General features: G+C 54.8%; 9 protein-coding genes across 9 annotated transcripts; 6 read left to right on the top strand and 3 right to left on the bottom strand.

Moving 5' to 3' along the window:
• Positions 1 to 251: 251 nt before the first annotated feature.
• On the bottom strand, positions 252 to 779 carry BDY24DRAFT_335348 (uncharacterized protein; the record flags this gene model as incomplete). The annotated part of the gene is made up of 3 exons (XM_076637189.1): positions 252 to 441; positions 554 to 632; positions 725 to 779. 3 exons carry the CDS (start codon positions 777 to 779, stop codon positions 252 to 254), a joined length of 324 nt encoding a protein of 107 aa, XP_076501311.1.
• A 762-nt stretch (positions 780 to 1541) lies between these two features.
• BDY24DRAFT_367887 (uncharacterized protein) lies at positions 1542 to 2249 on the top strand (the record flags this gene model as incomplete). The annotated part of the gene is made up of 4 exons (XM_076637996.1): positions 1542 to 1811; positions 1867 to 1893; positions 2013 to 2039; positions 2166 to 2249. 4 exons carry the CDS (start codon positions 1542 to 1544, stop codon positions 2247 to 2249), a joined length of 408 nt encoding a protein of 135 aa, XP_076501310.1.
• Positions 2250 to 2468: 219 nt separating this feature from the next.
• BDY24DRAFT_411248 (uncharacterized protein) lies at positions 2469 to 3985 on the bottom strand (the record flags this gene model as incomplete). Its single annotated transcript, XM_076642903.1, has 3 exons — positions 2469 to 2954; positions 3165 to 3337; positions 3817 to 3985. 3 exons carry the CDS (start codon positions 3983 to 3985, stop codon positions 2469 to 2471), a joined length of 828 nt encoding a protein of 275 aa, XP_076501309.1.
• A 132-nt stretch (positions 3986 to 4117) lies between these two features.
• On the top strand, positions 4118 to 5903 carry BDY24DRAFT_374219 (spliceosome-associated CWC15 family protein; the record flags this gene model as incomplete). The annotated part of the gene is made up of 7 exons (XM_076638389.1): positions 4118 to 4192; positions 4286 to 4298; positions 4486 to 4912; positions 5037 to 5160; positions 5274 to 5448; positions 5579 to 5668; positions 5753 to 5903. Coding segments are annotated over exons 1-7 (868 nt in total), but the record flags the coding sequence as incomplete, so codon positions are not given.
• A 262-nt stretch (positions 5904 to 6165) lies between these two features.
• On the top strand, positions 6166 to 8317 carry BDY24DRAFT_374215 (uncharacterized protein). Its single transcript, XM_076638388.1, has 12 exons — positions 6166 to 6475; positions 6610 to 6654; positions 6812 to 6829; positions 6969 to 7013; positions 7171 to 7188; positions 7296 to 7337; positions 7408 to 7470; positions 7538 to 7579; positions 7680 to 7748; positions 7823 to 7882; positions 7989 to 8042; positions 8154 to 8317. The coding sequence occupies exons 1-12, from the start codon at positions 6344 to 6346 to the stop codon at positions 8199 to 8201; spliced, it is 636 nt and encodes a 211-aa protein (XP_076501307.1). The 5' UTR covers positions 6166 to 6343; the 3' UTR covers positions 8202 to 8317.
• A 48-nt stretch (positions 8318 to 8365) lies between these two features.
• BDY24DRAFT_374212 (bifunctional triacylglycerol lipase/ester hydrolase) lies at positions 8366 to 10103 on the bottom strand. The gene is made up of 6 exons (XM_076638387.1): positions 9741 to 10103; positions 9420 to 9676; positions 9225 to 9317; positions 8742 to 9083; positions 8629 to 8671; positions 8366 to 8546 (listed from the first exon to the last, which is right to left on the bottom strand). Exons 1-6 carry the CDS (start codon positions 9928 to 9930, stop codon positions 8488 to 8490), a joined length of 984 nt encoding a protein of 327 aa, XP_076501306.1. The 5' UTR covers positions 9931 to 10103; the 3' UTR covers positions 8366 to 8487.
• A 53-nt stretch (positions 10104 to 10156) lies between these two features.
• BDY24DRAFT_374210 (peroxiredoxin-like family protein) lies at positions 10157 to 11393 on the top strand. The gene is made up of 6 exons (XM_076638386.1): positions 10157 to 10319; positions 10389 to 10413; positions 10509 to 10602; positions 10701 to 10902; positions 10973 to 11068; positions 11149 to 11393. The coding sequence occupies exons 1-6, from the start codon at positions 10192 to 10194 to the stop codon at positions 11192 to 11194; spliced, it is 591 nt and encodes a 196-aa protein (XP_076501305.1). The 5' UTR covers positions 10157 to 10191; the 3' UTR covers positions 11195 to 11393.
• On the top strand, positions 11394 to 13073 carry TIF11 (translation initiation complex factor eIF1A). Its single transcript, XM_076638385.1, has 7 exons — positions 11394 to 11554; positions 11638 to 11649; positions 11730 to 11808; positions 12176 to 12279; positions 12447 to 12539; positions 12629 to 12742; positions 12825 to 13073. The coding sequence occupies exons 1-7, from the start codon at positions 11546 to 11548 to the stop codon at positions 12837 to 12839; spliced, it is 426 nt and encodes a 141-aa protein (XP_076501304.1). The 5' UTR covers positions 11394 to 11545; the 3' UTR covers positions 12840 to 13073.
• A 1092-nt stretch (positions 13074 to 14165) lies between these two features.
• On the top strand, positions 14166 to 18731 carry BDY24DRAFT_374202 (uncharacterized protein). Its single transcript, XM_076638384.1, has 15 exons — positions 14166 to 14324; positions 14621 to 14680; positions 14822 to 14856; positions 14998 to 15174; positions 15260 to 15772; positions 15869 to 16201; positions 16269 to 16294; positions 16368 to 16593; positions 16672 to 16765; positions 16843 to 16848; positions 16915 to 17128; positions 17213 to 17237; positions 17316 to 17472; positions 17547 to 17939; positions 18042 to 18731. The coding sequence occupies exons 1-15, from the start codon at positions 14205 to 14207 to the stop codon at positions 18582 to 18584; spliced, it is 2922 nt and encodes a 973-aa protein (XP_076501303.1). The 5' UTR covers positions 14166 to 14204; the 3' UTR covers positions 18585 to 18731.
• Positions 18732 to 18776: the final 45 nt, after the last annotated feature.

The following is an 18776-nucleotide window of genomic DNA, read 5'->3' as shown; positions in this document are numbered from 1 at the left end:
CTTCGCCTCTTCGTCAACCTCCTCCACTGAGGCAGACGTGCTGGCAGATGCTGATGTGGAAGGAGCAGGTGCTGGGGTAGGGACGGGAGCGGGAGTAGGAGCGGCGACGACGACGACGGGAGCAGCGACGGGGGCAGGAGCAGGAGGAGCAGGAGCAGGAGCAGGAGTGGCGAAAGCGGCAGCGAAGTTGGCAGCGTAGGGGTCTTTCGCCTTCTTGGGAGCCTGTACAGAGCGAAGAAAAAGTGGGGAGGTCAGCTCGAGGGCGCAAAGGAAAGGAACTCGCTCAAACCGAAGCTCGCACGAAGCTCAACAATTTCCTTCCTTCGACCTCCAGCTCGTCCGTTTCGAGGGCAGACATTGAAAACGAAGCTCACCTTCTTAGGACCCTTGTAGAGCGTCTTCTCGTACTTCTCAGCTTCCGAGATACAGCTCGTGTGGGACCTGCGAGATCACCAAAAGGGAACTCTGGTCAGCTTTGCGTTTCCTTCCCTCCCTCCCTCCCTCCCCTCCTTCGTCGCCTCTCTCCTGTGCTGCTAGACCGAAGGTCACCCACTTCCATTCACCACCGTTCATGAAGGTCTTGGAGCAGTCGAGGCAGGTGAACGGACTCCAGCATCGGTTGTAGTGCTGATCTACAACAGCGAAGGGGAGGAGGGGAAGGAAAGTCGAAGGTCAGCTTGAAACGTTTTGTGAGCTCGGAGAATTGCAGAGACGAAGGACCCACCAAGTTTTGGCTTCTTGACGACATCGGAGCAGGAATCACATTGGAAGGAGACCATCTTGAAAGAGTGGAGTCGAGTGAGAAATAGGGAGTGGGTGTTGGGAGGACAAAAGAAGAAGGGGAGGGGAGGAGGAGACGGCAGCTCGAATTTCGACGGCGTCTCCTCCCCTTCTTTGAAGCTCATCTTTTCCTCCGCTTCTTCAACTCCTGGTAAAATGTTCGCAGGGAATTTCTTTGTATACTCGCTTTTATCGACTCCTGAGGCATAAAAGACCTCTGGCGGCTCGTAACCTCTCAGAGGTCGTCGAGCGGTCCCGTTCTGCTCCTGAAACCGCGACGATGCTCTCGCTGTCAGCCTCGACGTCTTCAGGAGGGAGTTTTGGCAATGATCATCCTCTCTCTTTACTTTTGATCGTCTGGACAAGAGTGCAAGAGAGCTCCCGAGGTCTACACAGGCAGTCAACCGAACGCGTCGCAAAACTCGTCGCGTCTCGGAACTCTTTTTTCGCCCTCCTCTGGAACTTTGAGCAACCCGCGCTCGCTGACCAAACTTTCTTTCCGTCGTATCGTTCGCTTGAATTATGGGTTTCAAGAATCTCTCAAAGTTGAGCGGCTGAGATCGAACTGGAGCAGGGAAAGCAGCCTCGTCAACGGCACGACGCGTCCCTCTCTCTCTTTCTCTCCCAGCTCTCCTCCTCTCTCTCTCTCTCCACACTGCCTCCCTCTTGCTTCCAAGCTCTCTCACATCTTGCCCAAACGAGCGAGCTCCCTCCAAAAAAAATAGTTAAGGGAGAAAATCTAGAGCAGGCTTTCAAACAGAATGACTTCACCCCTCCTCGTGACCCATTCTCCTCCTCCCTGTCTCTCTCTCCCTTCCTCCTTCTTCTTCCCTCCCAACCCCCACCATCAATCCCCTCTTCAACCAATCCTCCTCGAACTACCACCAATGCTCACCCTTAAACTCGCCACCCGAACTCTCGCCCAACGAGGCTCTCGAGCCTTTGCTACCACCATGCCTGGAGGAGGAACGAACGAAGCGAAATCTGTTGCGTCCCCCCCACCCCAATCTCACTCTTTCTTCCACCTTTGCGTTGATAAGAAAGAGGACTGATCAGGTCTTCTGTCCTTTTTCTTTTTCTTGGCAGTTCTATGAGAAGAACGCTCCTCTTGTGGTACGTCGATTCGATGTGCGAAGGGTTGACGTCGATTCGACGTTGGACTCGAAGCTGACCCACTTTTCCCTATCTCCTTCTTTTCACATCACCTTCGTTCGTTCGTTCGCTCGATTCAGTGGCTCGGAGGTGCTGCTGCTGTTGGAGTGAGTCCTGCTCCTCTCCTCTCCTGTCTCCCTCTTTGTCGAGAGGGAATCCATCGATCGACGCGACTCGAACTGGGAAGACTGACGACTCCCTCTCCCTCCCTTTTCTCGTTGATTCCGTACCAGGGCCTCATCTACTACTCTCGAGAGGACGAATCCGCCAAGAAGAAGACTGTCGCTCAGGCTGGTGGAGTTGAGGTCAAGAAGTAGAGGGAGATTAGGGAGGGAGGGAGGAGGAGGAGGGAAGAGGGACGAGGACGATTGATGTGCTCTTTTTCACGACGAACGAGCGAGTCTCCTTGCCTTCCACGAGAGTCGAGAAAGACGACCAGCAGAGAGACGACCAAGTAGAGCGTTTCGAGAAGAGCTCTCTTCATCTCTCCTCAGAAAACCCGTCGCGTCGAAAAAAACAAACGGTTTCAATCGTCCCTACAGCCCCCTCTCCTCCCTCGCCAACCTCTTCACCTTCTCCACCATCGTTTCCCTCTCCACTCCCATCCCCGCCTGAACCAACTTCCCCTCCCGATCCAGTCTCGCCCAACTATCCGTCCCGCTCGCGTACCCTCCTCCTCGGACCCTCACCGCCAGCACCTGCCTCCTCCACGCCGACCCGTGCCCAAACTTGGGTTTCCCGTTCCGATCCCACTTCTTATCGTACCGAATGTTGTTCCCCTTCGTCACCGGTGCTCCAGCTCCCCAGGCGTCGACGCGAGCTTTGGCAGAGGCGACGAGTTCGTCTCCGAGGAGTTGTTCAGGAGGACGGACGGCGTCGAGGCGGGAGACGCCTGAGGAGATTCCGATGGGCAGGAGTTTGGCGGAGGGCGGGAGGAGGTCGAGTTTGGTTTGGAGGACGGTTCGGATGGTGTCTCGAATTTTGAGGGTGTCGCGGGAGAGGAGGTGAGGGGAGAGGTTGAGCTGAGAGAGGAGAGGAGGGAGGGAGAGAGAGGAAGAGGGAGGGAGGTGGGTGAGCTTGAGCTTTTGAGTTTCGTTCGTTTCTTAAGAACTTCCCTCCGTCTCTCTCGAGATGCATACATCTCGAGCCTCTCCTCCCTCCTCTCTCAAATCCCTACATAACCCAAACGAAGCCCAAGAAAGAGCAAGAGAACGAAACGGTCCGGAACTTACGAGGTAGTTATCGAACGAGCCGTACTTGTGGATCGTCCTGAGCGCTCCGATGACTGTTGGCATCCTGAAGCTCGCGTCCAGGACCTCAGAGTGATGGGTCATGTTCTTGACGTTGGGTTTCCAGAATCGTTTGTTGACGGTGTGGGTGTAGGTCGTGTTGAGGTGGACGAGACCTGAGAGGGAGGGAGAGAGGGAGAGCGAGAAGAAGGGAGTGAGAGACGAGTTAGTGGAGGGTTTCAAAGACAGTATAAATAATGAGGGTGCCAGCAAGAGGGTGGCTTCGGGTCTGTAGATGTAGGAAGGGCGAAGGGAGGGAGGTCGAGGAGAAAGGGAGGAAGGGAGGAAGGGACGAGGTCGACGTCGTTCGGTTCGAGCTCGCCCTCCCTTCTCTCTCTCTGTGAAGAAGACGAGACGAGATAACAGCTCGAGAGTGGAGGAAGCATCAAAGCTCGAACTCTACTCGACGCCCTATAAGAGTATCGCTCTCTGCGATAGGAAAAGAACAGCAGAACGATCTCTTCCAACGAGAACGTCGAGCTCAAACGAAGAGATCCCCTCCTTCCCTTCCTCCTCCTCCGCCCTCCCTCCTTCGCCTCCTCCACTCAGCCCCTCTCATCTCCCCAAGTACAGGGAACTACAAAGTCTTACTCACCTCTAACAGTCTTCCTCCCTTCGTAAACACCCCTCAGACTCTCTGGCGAAACGGTTCCTCCCTTGGTGTGCTTCCAACCTTTGGGCTCGAGGATCGAAAGAACCTTCTTCTTTTTAGCGATCGCTACAGGCGTACGCTTGAACACCGAGCGCACTAACGAGGGGAACATGGTGAGGGTAAGAGAACGAGAAAAGAAGGAGAGAAAAGGGGCTGAGGTGGGGTGATGGGTTGAGGAGAGGAAGGGGCAGAAGAGGAAGGCTGAAAGAGAAAGGAAACGAAATGCGATTCTCTTTTGACTCCCATCCACGACCATCTCCTCTTCCCCTCTTTCTTTCTTCTCAGCTTCTCTAGTCTCTTCAGGATGTCGAACGCGCATGTGAGTGTATATCTCGCTTTACAAGTTCTTGGATGGAAGCAGAGAACTGACCGAGATCCCGCGCTCCCTTCTTCCCTTCCTTCCCGAGCTCAGAGACCAACTTGGGGTTCGTTCTCTCTCATCCTTCCAGATTATGTCTCTGTCGTGGATCAAGCTTGGAGCTCTCTATATTTCGCTCCAAGCGCGCATGCTGACTTTCTATACCTCCTCTCCTCTTCCTCCCTTCTTCCTCCTCGCTGCTCTCCTTCGCCTCGCCCTCCTCCCTCCCTCTCGCCCTTCCCTCCTCCCTCCAGCGCCCGCCATGGGCCGAGAATCCAAAGGCAACTCGAAACAATTCTCCAACAAGGATCTCGCCACCCACACCAAGCTCAAGTTCCGTCAACCAGGTCAAACCTCCACCAACGACGTCGCCCAGTCCGACTTGCGTCGTCAACTCCTCATCGCGGAACGAGCCGCCGTGGACAAGAAGAGACGGGATCGAGGATTGGGAGCTCTGCCTGCGTTGGTCTTCCCTGGGGATCATGTTGCGTTGAGGTTGGAGAACGGAGAGGAGGAAGGGGAGGGAGAGGAGAGCAGGAAGAGGAGGAAGGTGTTGGAGGAGGTGATTGGGTTGGACAGGGACGATGCTGAGGATCCTGTGAAGACTGGAGAGGACGACGACGATGAGGATGAGGAGATGGATGGGGAGGATAAGAAGGGGAAGGGGAAGGCTAAGGATGAGTGAGTCGCGTGCCAGTCGTTTCCGTTCGAAGGGCAGGAGGAAGGGAAGGGGAAGGGAGGTGAGCTCGTCGAAGCTGACCTGAGCTTGCCTTTTTTTTCTTTTTTTCCGTTGCTGTCGTTCTAGCGGCTCCGACTCGGACTCCTCCTCCTCAGACTCCGACTCGGACGACGACGAGGACGACACAGCTGAGCTTCTTCGAGAGCTGGCCAAGATCAAGAGGGAGCGAGCGGAAGAGAAGGAACGTCAGGTTCGTTTCGTCTCTCCCTTCTTTTCTCCTCACCTCTACCGCTGAAGCTCTTCTACTCATCTCCGTACTGACCATCCCACAAAAAACCTTATCGTTCCTCATCCTCGTCTCAGGACCTCCTCGCCTCCCAATCCGCAACGCTCGACCGAGAAGCCTCCATCGCGACCGGAAACCCTCTCCTCAACCTCGCTGCCGCTCTCGGAACAGGGCCTGGACCTTCGTCGCCGACGGGATCGACGACAAGCACGGTGAACGGAGGGTTTAAGGTTGGGAGGAGGTGGGATGATGGTGAGCAGCGACGTTCTTTTCATTCGAACGCGTTCAAGAGCTTGGGTTGCGACTTCAAGAGCTCGACGACGTAGGCAGCTTTTTTTTTTTTACTGACTCTGGCTCCCGCCTTCGCTTGTCGTTTCCGTAGATCTCATCTTCAAGAACCAAGCTTCGGGAACGGAGGACAAGAACAAGAAGAAGGAGTTTGTGAACGATCTGTTGAGGTCGGATTTCCATCGTCAGTCTCTCTCTTCTCTTCGCTCCTTCTCTCGTCCGATCTTGCAGAACTGACGAACCTTCTTCCTTCCTTGCTGCGTTACAGGTCAGTTCATGGCCAAGTTCTTGAAGTAGCCCTTCGAGGGGTCTTTTTTTCGTTCGGTTGCGTCCGCTTCTCGTTTCGTTTGGAGGTCAGGTCTCAAGGGGAGACGTTCGGTGGGGGGAGGAGCGGCAGGGATAGTATGTTGTTGGATCTCTTTTCCTTCGAGAGCTTGGAAAGGCTTCATCCTCGCAGCTTTTGTAGCGTTTCGTTCGTTCGAGAAGGAGGGAAAGAAGGAGAGGCAACGCGTCGACCTCCCTTAGCTCCTTCGGCTTCCTCTCTCCTCCTCCTCCTCCCTCGTCTTGTGAAACCTCCCAACTCCTTATTATTTCTCCTCCTATTAAATAAAGAAAACCTCTCGCTCCTTTCCCTCATCTCAACAACAACAACGAGGAAACCCATCTCTCCCCTTTGGGCCCTCGAAACCCGCCCACGGCCCTCTCTCCTTTCAGCCCGTTCCCTCCTGTCTTCGCCTCTTCCTCCCCAAACCATCACCACCTCCCTTCTTCCCTTCCCCTTCCCACGTCGCAGGTTCGACCTTCCCCCCACTCACCTTCTCACCCTTCTTCACCCACCTCCCTTCCTTCCTTCAACGCCATGCTCTTCAACCTGACCGCCACCATCCTCCTCGTTCTCTCGGTCCTCTCTCTCGGCGTTGACGCTAAACTCGAAACAGGCGTAGGAGGAAGGATCGTTCGAAAGCAGGTCACGAACCAGATGCCTGCCGAGGTGAGTAAACAAATCGTGTGGGAGCGTTGGTTGGCTGGTTGGTTGGTTGTGAGGGGAGACGGAGGGAGAGATGAAACGTGAGAGAGAGCTGATTGAGCTTCTTTTTTGGATGGGGTTTTTTTGGGATAAAAAAGTTGGCGGTTAAGAGCGATGGAAGTGGGATTCAGGCTTTTAACAAGGTGCGTGGTTATGGATGAGTGGGAGATAGGAAAGAGGAGAGGAGAGGGAGCGACGACGAGGTTCTGGCCCTGGGGTTCGACGAAGGAAGTCGAGGGATATTGAATAAGCTGACTTTTCGTTTTTTCTGGACATCTTGGGGGGGGGGGGATCTTGTAGAGAGTCATGGCTGAGGAGGTGAGTCGTAGTTGGAGTTTATGGGGGGAGAGCTGGAGTGCGACGGACTCAGGAGGGACTAAGAGGGCAACCGGATCGGACGAGGGATCGACAGCCAGCCGACCTTTTCGTTGCTCTGCTTTGTCTGTGTGCCGTGTAGATTCCTAGCAAGTCCGGACCTGGAGGAGAAGCGATCCCTTTCAAGGTGAGTGTGCTTTCACATCAATTTGACTTGGAATGAGAGAGCTGGGAGGAAGGAAAGAGGGAGGAGGAGGGAGACAACGACGCGTCGAGAGGGAGGGAGGGAGGGAGAGGAGAGCTGACCTTCGCTCTTTTTCGCCGCTTGGTCGCGAATGATCTAGAGGCAAGTCGCTGAGGAGGTAAGTCTACGAGTCAAGAAGTCGAGGAGGAGCTTGAGCCGAAGCGAACGAAGCTGATTTCTGTTGATTCCTTTTCTTTTTCTTTTTCGATGCGTCGTCTCCCTCAGACTCCCAGCTTCAACGACGGTACTGGAATCAAGCCTTTCAAGGTCATTATAGATTCTTGCTCCCTCAAGAGTCCCGTTCCTATCCTTTGCTGACTTCTCTGCCTTTCCACAGCGAACCAACTCGACTCCCGTTCAGCAGCTCGCCGCTCGACAGTTGAACTCTGTTCCTGCAGAGGTTCGTCTCTCTTCTCCCGTTTCTTTGTTAATTGAACACTCCTCTGACGCTTGGCTTCTTCCTACAGGCCGCTACCAAGTCTCTCAACGGCCAGATCGTTCCTTTCGAGGTTCGTCGTCGCGTCGGCGCGCCGTCGTCTCCTTCTTTCTTCGACGATCGAACACGAGCTGACCTTCCGTCCCCCTCTTCATTCGCTCCTGCTTTCATAGAGAAGGAACCCAGCTCCCATCGTCCGAACCGGTCTCGCCGCTCGACAGTTGAACAGCGTTCCCGCCGAGGTCCGTGATCTCCCCTCTCTCTCTCTCTTCCTCCCGTCTACACTTCGCCTTCTAACCTCGTTCTCTTCCTTTAGGCCGCCACCAAGTCCCTCAACGGTCAAATCGTTCCCTTCTCCAACAAGAGGAGCGAGAAGGTCAGCTTCCTTCCTCTCCGCTCGACGAACGGCCGACGCACGCGTGCTTAACCGTCGCTCTCTCTCTCTCTCTCTTCCTTTTTTTTTTTCTTCTTCTCGCACGCAGCGACAGAACGACATCGCTGTTGATGCCGAGGATACCAACTTGGTTCCTGCTGAGGTAGATACCAGTTTCACTCCCCCCTTTCGACGAGACGTTTCGAGAGACGACGACGACGAGACTCGATCGGTCCTGACGCGTCGTCCTTTTCGTTTCTTTCGCTTCTTTCAGCGACCCATCAAGGGAGGAGACGGCTTCGGGGGTGTTATCGAGCTTTAGATAGAGTGGTCTCCTTCTGTTTCGTTTCCCTCTCCCTCTCTCGTGGGACTTCAGTGACTGGTTTGGTTTTGGTTCGGCCGGGTGGGGGTGATCCGTTCGTTTTCGCAGTTTCCTTTGATAGGCTTTTGAACGAATGGCTTCCTTCGTCGGTTGATCTCGAGCTCTGGGAAAGAACTGGCTTCTATAGCGGCTGCTAGTAGAGAGATAGGAAGAGAAAGAGAGGAAGACCGTCCGACTTTCGACCAGGATCGAGCTTTCAAGTTCCGATTCCGTGGAGCATCCAGATCTAAGCCAGAGTTTGAGCTACCCAAGGAGCGATCTTGTGAGCCATGATCTCTCCGTGTTCTGCGAGGCAAGAAAGTAGAAGACGGGAGAACGAGAGGTCAGTCGAGGTCGAGAAGACGGCGAAAGAGACGCAACCACGTACCTAGACAAAACGCGTGAGGGATCGATTCGACGCAGTGCCATATCTGCAAACCAGCAGAGAGAGAAGTTCAGCATGTCAACGGAGATAGAGGAGAAGGATACGTGCGAACTCACTCTCTGAACCCCGTTCTCCTCTCGCTCCCTCTCCTCCTTCGTCGCAACCTCCTGCTCCCCACCCAGAATCTCCCTCCCAATCCTGCCTTCCTCCTCATCCACCCACCCATCCTTCACTCCCCAGTATCCAAAGATCTTGCTCCTCTCCCTCCTGAGAAACTCCCAATCCGCTCCTTGGATCGCGTCCATCTCGTTTCTGGCGAGATGAAGGGCGGAGGCGATCGTTGCTGGGGAGCGAACGAGGGCTTTGGACGGTGCAGGGAGGGAGGTGAAGGGGAGGAGGGGTCGGAGAAGGTAAGAGAGGGTTGGAACGAGAGAACGGGAGAGGGAGGTGAAAAGGGGCTGAAAACGGAGGGAGATGATCGAGAGGGAGGAGGAGGAGGGTCGGTCAGCTTTGGATGGACGCGAGAGACATGGGACGGGAGTGGGAAGACTCTGAAGAGAGCGTAGGAGAGACCAGAAGGTAGACAAAAAAGTACTGACCCAAAGCATACGTCCGTTGGGAGATTTGGCGATGTTCGAGATCGTAGGGAAGAGGAGGGTCAAGGACGAGATCTGAGGACGAGCTTTGAGGAGCTGAGCAGGGACGAAAGAGAGGTTATCAGCGTCATGAACCTACCTAGTCAGCGATGATATACTCTTAAGACTGGTGCTTGCCTCAGAAAGGTCAAAGCTCACCTCTACAGATATCCAACAGCCCATCGAATGCGCAGAAAGTCCGAGCTTCCCCTCCGTCCCGACAAGCTCTAGCAGCTCATCCACCACTGCCAGCTCAGATTCTACCACTCCATCCAGGCCAATAAGCTGAGGTACTTCGAGATGAGGCGAGTGTCCGATGTGAGCGAGTGCTAGGATCGCACAGTTGGGAGGGAAGGTCGGGGAGAGCGAGAGAGTGGTGAGGAAAGGGATGTAGTAGGAGAGAAGACCCGGGTTGCCTAGTATCGTCGCAAAGGAAGCGTCAGTAAAGAGCTTAGATAAGGAGGAAGACGTCGAGCTAACCTGGGAGGAAGAGAAAGATGGACTTGGGACGAGAAGGAGTCGTCGACCATGGTTCTCGAGGAGGGAAGAAGTAGAGGTCCGAGGGGCCTTTGGCGAGAGGAGTGGAGTGGAGGATGGAGGTTTGAATAAAGTGTTGACCATTAGGAAGCGAAGGGGACTCTAGTAGGAAGGCGAATCTATTGGGTTTCATGCTGAAAGAAGGGGAGGGAGAAGAATGTGGTCGAGGGAAGAAGGAGGTGTGAGCTCGGACTTGGATGCTTTGACCGTCGGATGTCGCCGAGGTTAGCGGAGGCAATTTTTCCACAATTCAGAGATAGCTTGATTCACTCAAAAACTGACTGAGGAGAGGAAGCGACGATAACGACGGAGGGCTGAAAGGACGAAGCTCGTGGAACTGCTCCTTCCCTCCGAACAACCATCAACTCTCCCTTCCGCCTTTTACACCAACACCATGTCCACCAGCCTCACTGAACAAGAAGTCACCTCTCTCGGAGCTCTATCTGTCTTCGACCAATCTGGATCCAAGGTGAAGCTCGGAAGCGTTTGGGAGCAAGAGAAGACTCTCGTGGTTTGGATCCGGTGAGGCCTGGATGTCTTTCTCTTCTTTTCTGTCTCGTAGACCTTGCTGACCCGCTGATCTCTTTCTAGACATTTTTTCTGTGGATACTGCAAGGTGAGCGAGTCAGAGCAGATCCGGAAACGCCGAAAGTATGGCAGAGAGAGCTGACCGGAATCCTCCCTCCCTCTTCGCTCCCTCTTTGCTTCCAGATGTACATCACTGAGCTGAGCGAAACAATCGACCCCAAATCCAAGGTCGTAGTCATCGGATGTGGAAGCTGGGAAGCCATCAAGTTCTACAAGGGTGAGGGCGAGCGTCTCCATTCTTCTTCGAAATCGTGCGAGAGTTCAAGCTGACCCTTCCTCCCTCCGACTCATCTCCCCTCTCCCCTCTCTTAACAGAGGAAACCAAGTGCCCCTTCCCCATTTTTGCCGACCCAAGCGTTGCTTCCTTCAAGGCTCTCAAGATGACCACTCAGCTCGATCCCAAGGGAGCTCCTCGTCCCGAATACTTAGCCAAAACATCCCCGTTCTCTTCAATCGCTGGATCGATTTGGTCGAGTCTTACCCACCTTGGTCTCGTCACGAAGGGTGGAGATTTCAGGCGAGTGCATCTCCTCATCTTTCTTTCTCATTTCTCTCTGCCGAGCTTCTCCATTTCGTTCGATACTCAGGCAGAACGGAGGAGAACTCGTCCTCGGACCAGGGAACGCGTCCTCAACCTTCGTGCACATCATGAAGCACTCGACTGATCACACTGAAATCGAAGAGTGAGTACATCTGTTTATGGAGATCTCGTCTCCTCGCCGACACCTGCTGACTCGCGTTCAATCCTCTTTCGCGACTGCAGCCTCATCAAGGTCGCTCAACTTCAGCTCAAGCCTATCGCTGCCTGAACAACTATCCGCCGAGGACTCATAACTAGATATACTGGCTGCGCTTAGTCTACGTGTCGCTGCTTTGGCGGTGATGTCTGCAGGAGGAGGAGCGAGACGAGGGAGGGAGGGGAGAGAGAGAAACGCACGATCAGTTCCCTTTGGCTTTTTGCCTTCGTTCTCGAACCTATCTGCCTGATTCATGCCTCCCATGTTGTCTCTACCAGCCTGCTCGAACGATATCTCGACTTCCAGAGAACAAAGGCGGACGAAATGAACATTTAGAATCCGCCCTCGCCGTCCCCCTTCTTTTCGTTGAGCTCTCTCCCCTCTTTCTCCTCCACCCAACACCCCTTTAAAAACACTTCTACAATGCCTAAGGTTCGTTCTCTCGTCTCCCCGCCTCCTCCTTCACCTCCGTGACATGATGCTGACTTCTTTTCGCTTCTGTTTTGCCTCTTCAGAACAAAGGAAAGGTTCGTTTTCTGAAAACCTCTGCGTTCCCTTGTTCGACCGGGAAGCTGACCTCGTTCGTTCTGTTGGTGCATTCCTGCAGGGAGGAAAGAACCGTCGGAGAGGAAAGAACGATAACGACGAGGACAAGAGGGAGTTGGTTTTCAAGGAGGATGGACAGGGTGAGTGCTCTCTCTCAGTTCAAGGAAGGAGGAGAGGAGGAAGGAGGACAGGTCGGGTGGTGGTGGAGACGAAGAAGCGGGCTCGCTCGCTCTCGCTGGATGTCTGGTGGCTACTGGGGTGGATAGGGAGACGGTTGGGAACGACTTGGGCCTGTGGGCTGGATGCTGGAGCTGGATCTGGGTCGGGGAGGAGGAGGGAAGGCAGGTCGTGTCCGTGTCTGACGTTCGAACGTCTTCCTTCGAGCCCCTTCCGTCCTTTCAGTTCGACCCCATGTGTAGCCTCTACAGCTTTGGACACTCTCTTACCGTCTATCTAGAAGCTGACCTTTGCCTCTCCACTTTTGCCTGTTGCCTTGGATCTTCACAGAGTACGCTCAGGTCCAGAAGATGCTCGGAAACGGAAAGGTCGAGGTCCAGTGCTTCGATGGAGAGAAGCGAGTCGCCCACATTCGAGGAAAGATGAGAAAGAAGGTACGTTCAGATCGCTCTATCAGGTCTCGCTGTCGCTGTGGCTTGAAAACGGTGTCGGGAACGCTGGAGATGGTCGGAAGGGAGGAGGAGGACGAACCGACGAGCTCAAACGAAAACTCAAGACGATGTGCTGACCTTCCCTCTCCTTCCTTCCCTCACTCTTGCAGGTCTGGATCAACCAAGGAGACATCATTCTCATCTCTCTTCGTGACTTCCAGGACGACAAGGCCGATGTGATCGTCAAGTACACCTCCGAGGAGGTACGTTCTCCGCCTTCGAGCTCGAGCTCAACGTCTGTTCTCTTCCGCTCGTTCGAACGCTCGCTGACCTTGCTTTCGAACGCGCACAGGCTCGAAACTTGAAGACCTACGGAGAGCTTCCCGATACTGCCAAGATCAACGAGACCGATACCTTCGGAGACGAGGGAGACGACGATGGTGTGGAGTTCGGAGGAGAGTCGGACGTGAGTTTCGAGGTTGCTTCCCTCCTTCCTCCTTTGCTTTTCTTGTTCCGCTGACCTCCCTCTCTTTTCCACCGTTCTTCAGATCGACGACATTTAAAAGCCCACAGCGTGCTTCTCGTTCGCTTCGTGAGTCTTCCTTCTTTTCCTTGCCTCGAGGGAAGGAGGTCTCGACGCTTCTCAAACCGCCGTCCTTCCACTTCCTCCCTTGATCTCGCACCGAGATCTTGAAGGAGGTCGAGCAGCTCTTGCGTCTCGTACACCCCAAGCTGACCTCCATCTTCTCTTTCTTCTTGAATTTGAACTCTCAGGCGTCCCACCATCCTCCCTCTCAGCTTCATTCCCCGCCTACCCAACCACCCACCCCGTCCTTCACCTCACCACCAACCCGCATTGCATGCCCGCCGGTCTCTATGTCTCTCCCCTACCATCTACCCTCACGCCGCCCTCGTCTCTCTCTGCAGTCCAATTGGCTTCGATTTCGATCTTCGTTCCCTTTCACCTCTCTCCTCTTCCTTTGCGCGTCTTTGTAACGAGCTCGGAGGAACGAGGGTCGTCCAGTGGAACGATCTCCTCTTCAACCAGCTTCTCTTTTGTTTCTTAACGAGAGTACGATTCTCTTCTTTTCTTAGCTCTCTAGCTTTCCTTCAGTTTCTTTTTGATTCGCTCTCGTATAACAAGGCCGTTTGACTATCGTCGAAGGAGAGACGAGAGTATTACCACCGGGCTCTCCGTTTTCCTCCATTCAAGTTCGCTCAGCTTGGTTTCAACGACATGCGAAAGCAGTCCGAGAACCTTCGTGAAGGACTTCCTCTTCGAAACTTCGCCCGAAGGGGTCTGTAGACTGTGTTTTCCCTCAAACTGCGAGTTCAAGTCGATCGTCGGTTCTCTGAGCCGTCGAGTTTCCCTCCCAACCCCGTCCTTCTCTCCTCTTCATCCTTTTCCTTTCTCCTCCCTATCGTTCTTCCAGCCCTCGGAACCATCAGAACTCGGAGTCTAGTTTCCAAAAAGGGCTCGTTACAAGGAGAAAACGTGGGTTCTAATCTCGACGGCTCCGAGCTCTCTCGGCCTCGTGTTCCCTCTCCTCCTTCCTTCCCTCCCTTCTTTCTTCCTAACCTTCTCTCTCACCCTTCCTTGCCCCCTTTCCTCAGATCTTCGTTACCATCCACCTACACATCTCCCTTTAACTGAACCTCCTCCCCTCCGAATCTCCTCGATGTCTACGGAACCTCCTCCTCCTTCTTCCTTCCTGAACCCAACGCACCGCAAACCCCTGGGTCTTCCTCCTCTTCCTCCTCCTCCACCTCACTCAGCATCCTCGAGGAACTCTCGAAGGACGGACGAAGAGTCGGATGAGGATGAGGATGGAGACGAGGACGAGGACGATCAGGATGAGTCCGAGGAGGAGGAGGAGGACGACGACGAACGAGAAGGAGGAGGAGGAGGAGGACGACCAACGGGCCCGATGGGAAGCGCGACTGGTGCTCAAGGTGGAACAACAACAGCTGCTCCTACCAAGAAGGCTGGAGCTGGAGGTGCTACCAAGATTAAGGATCCCAGTGTAGGAGCTAGGAAACAGAACGTCGTGAGTTTTTCTTCCTCTCCCTCGCTCGTCACTCTCATCGCATCATCCCTCTCCCCTCCTCCCTCCCTCCTCCGTCTCTCTCGCTCCCGAGTAAGAAAGAGATCGCTTCGGATCATATCTGGACGAGCCTTCTTAGCTGCTCCCCAGTGCGTGAAGGATGGAAGAAACATCTCGTCCGCTCAGTCGGCATCGAGAGCTCTCGGACGGCGACTTTTTCTTCCCTCGCTTCGGAGCTTTTTGGTCCCTTCTTCCTTCTTCTCGAGGCTAAACCACACTTCCTTTCGCTCTCGGTCCAGGCCTGCGACAACTGTAGATCGAGGAAGGTCAAGTGTACGAGGACAAACGGGTCTCCCAAGGTCAGTTCGAGGAGGTTTTCATGAAGAGGAGGAGAGTTCAAGGGGAGCCGAAGCTAGATCCGGGAGCAGAACACTGACGACCCATGCGGACCCTCTCTTTTTGCTTCCTCTTCTCTGACGGTACGATCCCAACACCTATAGTGCGACTCTTGTGTCCAGAAACAACTTCTCTGCACGTGAGTCTCTCCCACAATCTCTTCGTTCTCTCCTTCGTCCCAAGCCGCGTCGGAGAAAAGGAGGAGGACGCGTTGCCGGTCGGATCGTGCTGATCGCCCTTTTCTTTTTCCTCTCCACTCGGTTCCGACCACCTTCCACAGTGCTCACTACGTCAACTCTCTCTCGCACAAGGAGAAGAGGAAGCTCGAACCTCGAGGAGGAAGAAGCTACTCTCCGATCAACGGTGGAAACGGAACTGCCAACGGCGTCGGTTCGCCTGCTCCTCGAGGATCGGCTGAGAAGAGCAAGAACAAAAGAGTCAAGACTCATCAGAACGGGTGAGTTATCTGCTCTTGTATACTTTTTTCACGTCGGGTCCCAGGTCCTGACTCTTTTCGTCTGGGATCTTCGCTCGTTTTGCAGCAGCTCGTCGACCAACGGATCGACGCCGTCCTCCTCGAACCCTCTCTTCACTCGCCAGCCTCACTCAACTACTCAACAACCTCCTTCTATCCACTCTTCCCATCCCCATTCACACCATCACCAGTCTTCTTCGTCGTCCCAACAACACTACCAAGCTCCTCCTCGCTCCTCCCGCTCGTCTCATTCCCAACAACCTCCTACTTCCTCTTCGTCCTCCTCTCAGCACCAACCTTACTCTACACCCTCTCTACCAGCCCCCTACCTCAGCGGCGGACCCAACTACTCCTCCCATACCGTCCACGCTCCCCCGATGCCAGCCTATGCACCTCCCTCCTTCCCTCCTTCGATGACCAACCTCCTGCTCTACCTCTTCTCGCCGATGGAGGTCACAGGGATGGAACTTGGATACTCGGACAGGGAAGCAGTGGATCGAGAAGGGAAGAAGAACTCTGCGTTCAGTGGGATACCTACGAGAGCTCACAGGAGTTTGAGCGAGGAGAGCTACAGACTCGAGTTAGTTTGGTTTCTTCCTTCTCCTCCCTTCGGATCCGAGACTAAACGAGCTGACCACGCCCGCCCCGCCTCTCCTTCTTTCCCTCGACTTGACAGACTCGCCAACGATCTCATCGAAACCTACTTCCAAATCGTCCACATCCGCATGCCTCTCCTCTCGCCAACTCTCTTCCGAGCTCAGTTCCGCTCGCCGTCGTCGCTCTCCCAACCTCCTCACGTCACGGTCGCTGTCGTTCTCGCCTGGGGAGCCAAGTTCTCGGAGCATCCTATCATTGCGATGGATAGGGAAGAGACGTCGGCGCTGATGGAGAGGAGGGACGGTGGAAGGAGCAGGAGTAGGCTGGTGAGGTTGTTGGTCGTGCGAGCTCAGGAGGTGCTGGAGGCGAATCGAGCGTTCAGGGTGGCGAAGGTGGAGAATCTGCAAGCTGCGTGAGTCTATGCTTTTCTTCTTTATCGACTTGAAGAAGTTCTTGCTGACCTCGTTGGGTTTTCGTAGCCTTCTCATGGAACCTCTCCTCGGTCGTTCGTCCTGTTCTTCGACTCGACTCACAGTTTCCTTTCTCGAACTAACGCTTCTGTCTGCCTTCCTTCACAGACCCTTTCTCCCTTCCCAACACTACCCCAGGATCTGACTTCCCTTGGTCCAAGTCCTTCTGGACGACGACGGCGATTCGACACCTCCTCGAACTCCAGGCCAACAAAAGCAAGACGATCGTCGCCATCACCGACGAGCAAGAACGTGGATCGCTCGTCTTCGCTTGGTGGTTGGCTACTCTCGCTGATGCGCACGGAGCTGCTTATTTCCGAAGGATGCCTGTCTTGTGAGTTTAAGACGAGAAGAGCCCCAACGAAACAAGACGAGACGAGAGCAGGCGACTGACGCGCTTCTTCTTCCTCAGGTCCGACGACGACTACAACATCGAGCCTCCTCAGATCTGGGATGGAGATAACACGGTTCCTCAGACTCCTCATCCTCTCGGAACGCTTTCGGAGGTGAGTTTCGGGTGCTTCTTCTTCGTTTCGACCGAGCTCATCGAGCTGACCTCCCCTTCCCTCCTTTTCTTCATCAGTACATGGTCAGTCGACGTCCTTCTTCTCTTTACGTACTTATCCTCCTGACCATCCTACTGCTTCCGATCCAGATCTGGTACATCGCCGCTCACTCCCTGGCCTGCACCTCACGACGCGTCTGCCGAGAGCTCTGGACGCCTGAAAAGGAGGAGAACGGGATTCCCATCGCTTCCCTTCGTCCCTTGATCGACGCCCTCGCCATCTGGAGGGACGAGCATCTCAGCAAGGTCGGAGTGCCCTCCGTCTGGCCAGCGACTTGGGATTTCGTTGCCGCTGTGACTGCCTGTGAGTCGACCTCCTCCTTCCCTCTCCTTCTCGGGCCATCAAACGAGCTGAGCTGACTTTCCTTCCGCTTCATTTCTTTCTCAGGCTCTTCGGACTCGAACTATCACGTGTGAGTAGTAGCCCTAAGTCGAGGAGAGACGGTCTCGACGCGTCGACTGACTCATTCCCTCTCGTTCCTTCTTCGCAGCATGTGGCTCATCATCAACCGAGCCGTCGACGACTTCAACATCCGAGAGACGATCCTCTTCCAGCAAGGTCAAGCCCCTCACGTCCCGGAAGCCGACCTAGTTCGAGAGCGAATCTCTCAGGAAGCTCTTCACGGTGCTCTGCGAATCTCAGCTCTCGTTCGTCCCTGTCTCTTTCCTTCTCCCTCCTCGCTCTCTCTCGAACTGACTCTTTTCTTTTTCTCTCCACACAGGCCTCCGTTCTCACCACCAACGGCTACCTTCGTCTCGATCCCAACTTCCTCCAATTCTCCCTCCTCGAGGCCGGTTTCCTCCTCGCCAAACTCGGACGTCCCGAAGTCGAACCTTGCGTTGCTGGCCTTCGACAGTACGGAATGAGCTTCGAGGAGTGCTACGATCAGGCCGACCTCATCATCAGGATCTACGACGATGCTAGGAAGAGGTCGGCGGCTGCTCATGGTCCCTCGAGCTTCGATTCCAGAGGAGCGGTGATGATGGGGAGGGGAGAGGGAAGCTCGACGAGCTCGAGCTCGATGGGCACAGGGAGGTACGAGAACGGAGCAGGAGCAGATGTGAAGATGGAGAGGAGCGGTTCGTTCAGTAATGGGAGTGCACACCCATCTCAGGTGAGTTGGTCGATTCGAAGGAAGCGAGATCGAGATCGAGACGGGTCATGGTCCTCTGTCGCTGACTCTTCACTCTCCTCTGCCCTTCTTCTCCCACTCCAGCGGCTTGAACTTGCCTCCTACGGCCAACCTCAACCCTCTCCGCTCCAAAACCACCACACTCCTCAACCCCTACCCTCCTCCAGCTCCGCCGCCTCTCCTTCCGCCTCCTCCCTCGCGGGAGCTTTCAACGGACTCCCTCGTCTCACCGCTTCCACCACCACCAGCAACGGTTCCCTCTCCGGCGCTCCATCTTCCCACCTTCAGCCCGATCAACCACGACCTTTCCCCTCCTCCTCCTTCTCCCAACCCGAAGCGTACCCAATCCCTTCGAGCGGTCAAAGCTCAGCACCGACGGCTTCGATTTATCGCCATCAACCCCTTCAACCCCTCCCCGCTCAGATGATCTCGAGAGAACGAGACTCGCCGGTCGGAACACCCGCAGGAGAAGGGGAGAACCTCAGGTCGAGCGTGGGAGACAGGGTCGTGGATCTGAGCGAGAAGACGACGACGAACGTGAACTCCGAGGAGAGCTCGCCGGCTTCCGCTTTGCTGGCTCTGGCGAAGGTCGTTGGGGAGGAGGTGGATGAGTTGGATGAAGAGTAGAGGTGCCCAGATGCGGTGTTGGGATTTGGCTGGCTCAGTTCTTGTGTTCGCTTGTTTTGCTGTTCGTTTCGTCTCGTGCAATCTCTTTCTCCCTCTGTTTGTGATCTGCTTCTTCTGCTCTTTCGGTTACCTCCATATCTACTTCCCTTGTTATTTCGAACGACATACGATGTTCGGTTCTTTCGCTTTCCT

This window comes from Mrakia frigida (genome assembly GCF_051309035.1).
Source record: "Mrakia frigida strain ATCC 22029 unplaced genomic scaffold BDY24scaffold_1, whole genome shotgun sequence".
NCBI lineage: Eukaryota > Fungi > Basidiomycota > Tremellomycetes > Cystofilobasidiales > Mrakiaceae > Mrakia > Mrakia frigida.
Note: the sequence above shows the minus strand (reverse complement) of the source record. Positions and strands in the feature narration are given on the sequence as shown.

Coding starts and splice junctions, on each gene's coding strand:
- BDY24DRAFT_374215 (XM_076638388.1), top strand. CDS start 6,344: ATGCTCTTCAACCTGACCGCCACCATCCTCCTCGTTCTCTCGGTCCTC. Junction 6,476..6,609: donor CGAACCAGATGCCTGCCGAG/GTGAGTAAACAA, acceptor GGGATAAAAAAG/TTGGCGGTTAAGAGCGATGG. Junction 7,338..7,407: donor CTGGAATCAAGCCTTTCAAG/GTCATTATAGAT, acceptor GCCTTTCCACAG/CGAACCAACTCGACTCCCGT.
- BDY24DRAFT_374212 (XM_076638387.1), bottom strand. CDS start 9,930: ATGAAACCCAATAGATTCGCCTTCCTACTAGAGTCCCCTTCGCTTCCT. Junction 8,672..8,741: donor AGGAGAACGGGGTTCAGAGA/GTGAGTTCGCAC, acceptor GCTGGTTTGCAG/ATATGGCACTGCGTCGAATC. Junction 8,547..8,628: donor CCCTCACGCGTTTTGTCTAG/GTACGTGGTTGC, acceptor CTTGCCTCGCAG/AACACGGAGAGATCATGGCT.
- BDY24DRAFT_374210 (XM_076638386.1), top strand. CDS start 10,192: ATGTCCACCAGCCTCACTGAACAAGAAGTCACCTCTCTCGGAGCTCTA. Junction 10,414..10,508: donor TTTTCTGTGGATACTGCAAG/GTGAGCGAGTCA, acceptor CTTTGCTTCCAG/ATGTACATCACTGAGCTGAG. Junction 10,603..10,700: donor AGCCATCAAGTTCTACAAGG/GTGAGGGCGAGC, acceptor CTCTCTTAACAG/AGGAAACCAAGTGCCCCTTC.
- TIF11 (XM_076638385.1), top strand. Junction 12,280..12,446: donor GAGGAAAGATGAGAAAGAAG/GTACGTTCAGAT, acceptor TCACTCTTGCAG/GTCTGGATCAACCAAGGAGA. Junction 12,540..12,628: donor TCAAGTACACCTCCGAGGAG/GTACGTTCTCCG, acceptor GAACGCGCACAG/GCTCGAAACTTGAAGACCTA.
- BDY24DRAFT_374202 (XM_076638384.1), top strand. CDS start 14,205: ATGGGAAGCGCGACTGGTGCTCAAGGTGGAACAACAACAGCTGCTCCT. Junction 15,773..15,868: donor GAGGAGAGCTACAGACTCGA/GTTAGTTTGGTT, acceptor TCGACTTGACAG/ACTCGCCAACGATCTCATCG. Junction 16,594..16,671: donor TTCCGAAGGATGCCTGTCTT/GTGAGTTTAAGA, acceptor CTTCTTCCTCAG/GTCCGACGACGACTACAACA.